At 42.0% G+C, this 2,537-nt stretch overlaps 1 protein-coding gene across 1 annotated transcript; it reads left to right on the top strand.

Annotated features, from left to right (window-relative positions):
- The first annotated feature begins 445 nt into the window (after positions 1–445).
- Positions 446–1,387, top strand: LOC105101239 (olfactory receptor 9I1). The gene has a single exon (XM_010994359.2). It carries the CDS (start codon positions 446–448, stop codon positions 1,385–1,387), a length of 942 nt encoding a protein of 313 aa, XP_010992661.1.
- The last annotated feature ends 1,150 nt before the right edge of the window (positions 1,388–2,537 follow it).

Genomic DNA, 2,537 nt, shown 5'->3' with positions numbered 1-2,537 from the left:
CAGAAGGGTGAATTAACTTGCCCAAGGTCTCAAGGGATTTGAACCTCCATCTGATTTTCAAAGCCCATGTCCTTAGTACTGTACCACCAGAGTTTCTCCAACAAAGTGCTGTTTTCTGGCTCTGCAGCGAGGCGGATGAAGGTTTCTAATTTGGAACCTGTCGGAAGTTTGGAAATGTCTAAGGAGCTGAGCTCTAGCTCTGCCTCTGCCTCTTTACTATGAGATCGTGAACTAGTCACTTTACCTCTTTGACCCTCGTATTGTTTTCTCAAAGGTGGGATTAACAGCATGCGCTTCCAAAGGTTGCTGAGAGATCAAACCAAGTTTGTAAAAAATGGAAAGACTATTATCATTACTGAGAGAGAGCAGTCAAATCAAGCCATACTCACCTTAATTTATCTTCAATGAGATTTTATTTTTTTTATTTCGGCGGGCAACAGGATTCATGGCAGAGAATGGCACTGCGGTGACAGAATTCATTCTGATGGGGTTTCAGCTGCGGGGAGAGCTGCAAAGGGGACTTTTCTTTGTGTTTTTGGTTCTTTATCTCATCACCATGGGAGGCAACCTGGGTATGATTGTGCTGGTTCAGAGCGACCCTCGCCTCCAGACTCCCATGTATTTCTTCCTCAGCCACCTTTCCTTCCTGGACGTCTGCTACTCCTCTGTTATTGTCCCTCAGTTGCTGGAGATCTTGGGGACGGATAAGAGTGTCATCACCTTTGAGCACTGTGCCACCCAGTTCTTCTTTTTCACACTCTGTGCTAGTACTGAATGTTTCCTTTTGGCCGTGATGGCCTATGACCGCTATGTGGCCGTGTGTAACCCTCTCCTCTATGCCGCGGCCATGACACCCCAGACCTGCCTCGGGCTGGTGGCTGGGGCATATGGTGGCGCCATGTTCAATTCCGTGGTTCGCACTGGGTGCACCTTCTCGATCTCCTTCTGCAAGTCCAACCATGTGGATTTCTTCTTCTGTGACCTCCCACCCCTACTAAAGCTTGCCTGCAGTGAGACCGGACCACGAGAACAGGTGATCTACCTCTTAGCTTTCTTGGTCATCACAACCAGCATTTCAGTGATTCTTATCTCCTACCTGTTCATCATTCGGGCTATTCTGAAGATTCGTTCCGCTGGTGGCAAAGCCAAGACTTTCTCCACCTGTGCTTCTCACATGACTGCGGTGGCTCTTTTCTTTGGGACACTTACATTCATATACCTGAAAGGCAACATGGGAAAATCCCTTGGGGAGGACAAGGTTGTGTCTGTCTTCTACACTGTGGTCATCCCTATGCTGAACCCAGTGATCTACAGCCTGAGAAACAAGGAAGTGAAGGAGGCTCTGAAGAAAGCTCTCAACAGGGTGAGGGTTTCCCAAGTAGAGTAAGACTTAAGCTCCATCAAAACAGAAGTTCCTGCAAATCATCCTTTGGGCTTTCGGCTTGTCTCCTTAACACATGAACCAGATCTCATAATTACAACGATATAATGAGGCAAAGAAAATGTAGGTTTAGGTACCAGTGATTTCTTTATTAGCTCTATGACCTTGAGCCAGAAATTCTCTGCCTCAGTTACCACATTGGTAAAAATTGCCTTGCTGTAATTCAAGCCAGAATCAAGACAGATGGAATGCCAAAGGGTTTTATAAGTAATAACATGCTATAAATGTGAATTTATTTTTCTGACCTGCCCTAGGCATTATTGAGTGTTTTCTCAGCTACATAATTTTTTTCTACTATGCTAACATTGGCACCTTGAAAAATTATAAAACAATAGTTTATTGTTTACATAGTAAAGATAGTCACATTCTTTGGTTATGGGTAGTGGGATGGAAATCAGCCTTGCCCAAAGAAAACTTTCCTCGACATTCAATTATGTATAATTTAGGCATTTGTCATGGAAAATACAAGTAGCTAAACAGAGGAAGAAAAAATAAAGGGAAAGGAGATGTGAACTAGGGAATGTTCAAGCAGAACAAATTAATTTACCAAGATAACATAGAGGACAAAGACACTACAGAATGAAAGAAAGATGTAATGATTTGCATTAATTATTAGAAATAGTTTGATCTTGATGTAAAGCTGAACTGAGCCCCATATGTAACTTTTGAAATATTTCTTGATCAGCAAAGGTCAGAAGCTCTGTTCTATTTCTGAAGCATTGTTCATGGACCATCTGCCTTAGTTAACTCAAACTATTTTCTATTCCCCAGTAATGAAAACCACTATCTCCTTCCATCTCCTGCAAGACATTTACTTTATCACCCAATGACATATAACTATGAATCTGATTGCCGCCTTTTCATGACCTTCACATCTGCTAGAAATATTACTTGGGAAATATCTCTGTGCAGATCCTACAGTCTTATTCATCAATTCAGCAAATATTTACTGATTATCTATTATATATCAGAAATAATATCAGGTTCAGGAATATAGTAATAAATAAGACAGACATGCTTCCTCCTCCGTGGAGACTAGAACCTGAGGCACAGACAGACACTGAACCATTACACAGATAATTCATTTTTTAAAGTA

This window comes from Camelus dromedarius, chromosome 12 (assembly GCF_036321535.1).
Source record: "Camelus dromedarius isolate mCamDro1 chromosome 12, mCamDro1.pat, whole genome shotgun sequence".
Classification (NCBI taxonomy): domain Eukaryota; kingdom Metazoa; phylum Chordata; class Mammalia; order Artiodactyla; family Camelidae; genus Camelus; species Camelus dromedarius.
This window is presented reverse-complemented; position numbering and strand designations above follow the sequence as displayed.

Bases quoted from the DNA above. Each gene is read 5' to 3' on its own strand.
- LOC105101239 (XM_010994359.2), top strand. From the start codon at position 446: ATGGCAGAGAATGGCACTGCGGTGACAGAATTCATTCTGATGGGGTTT.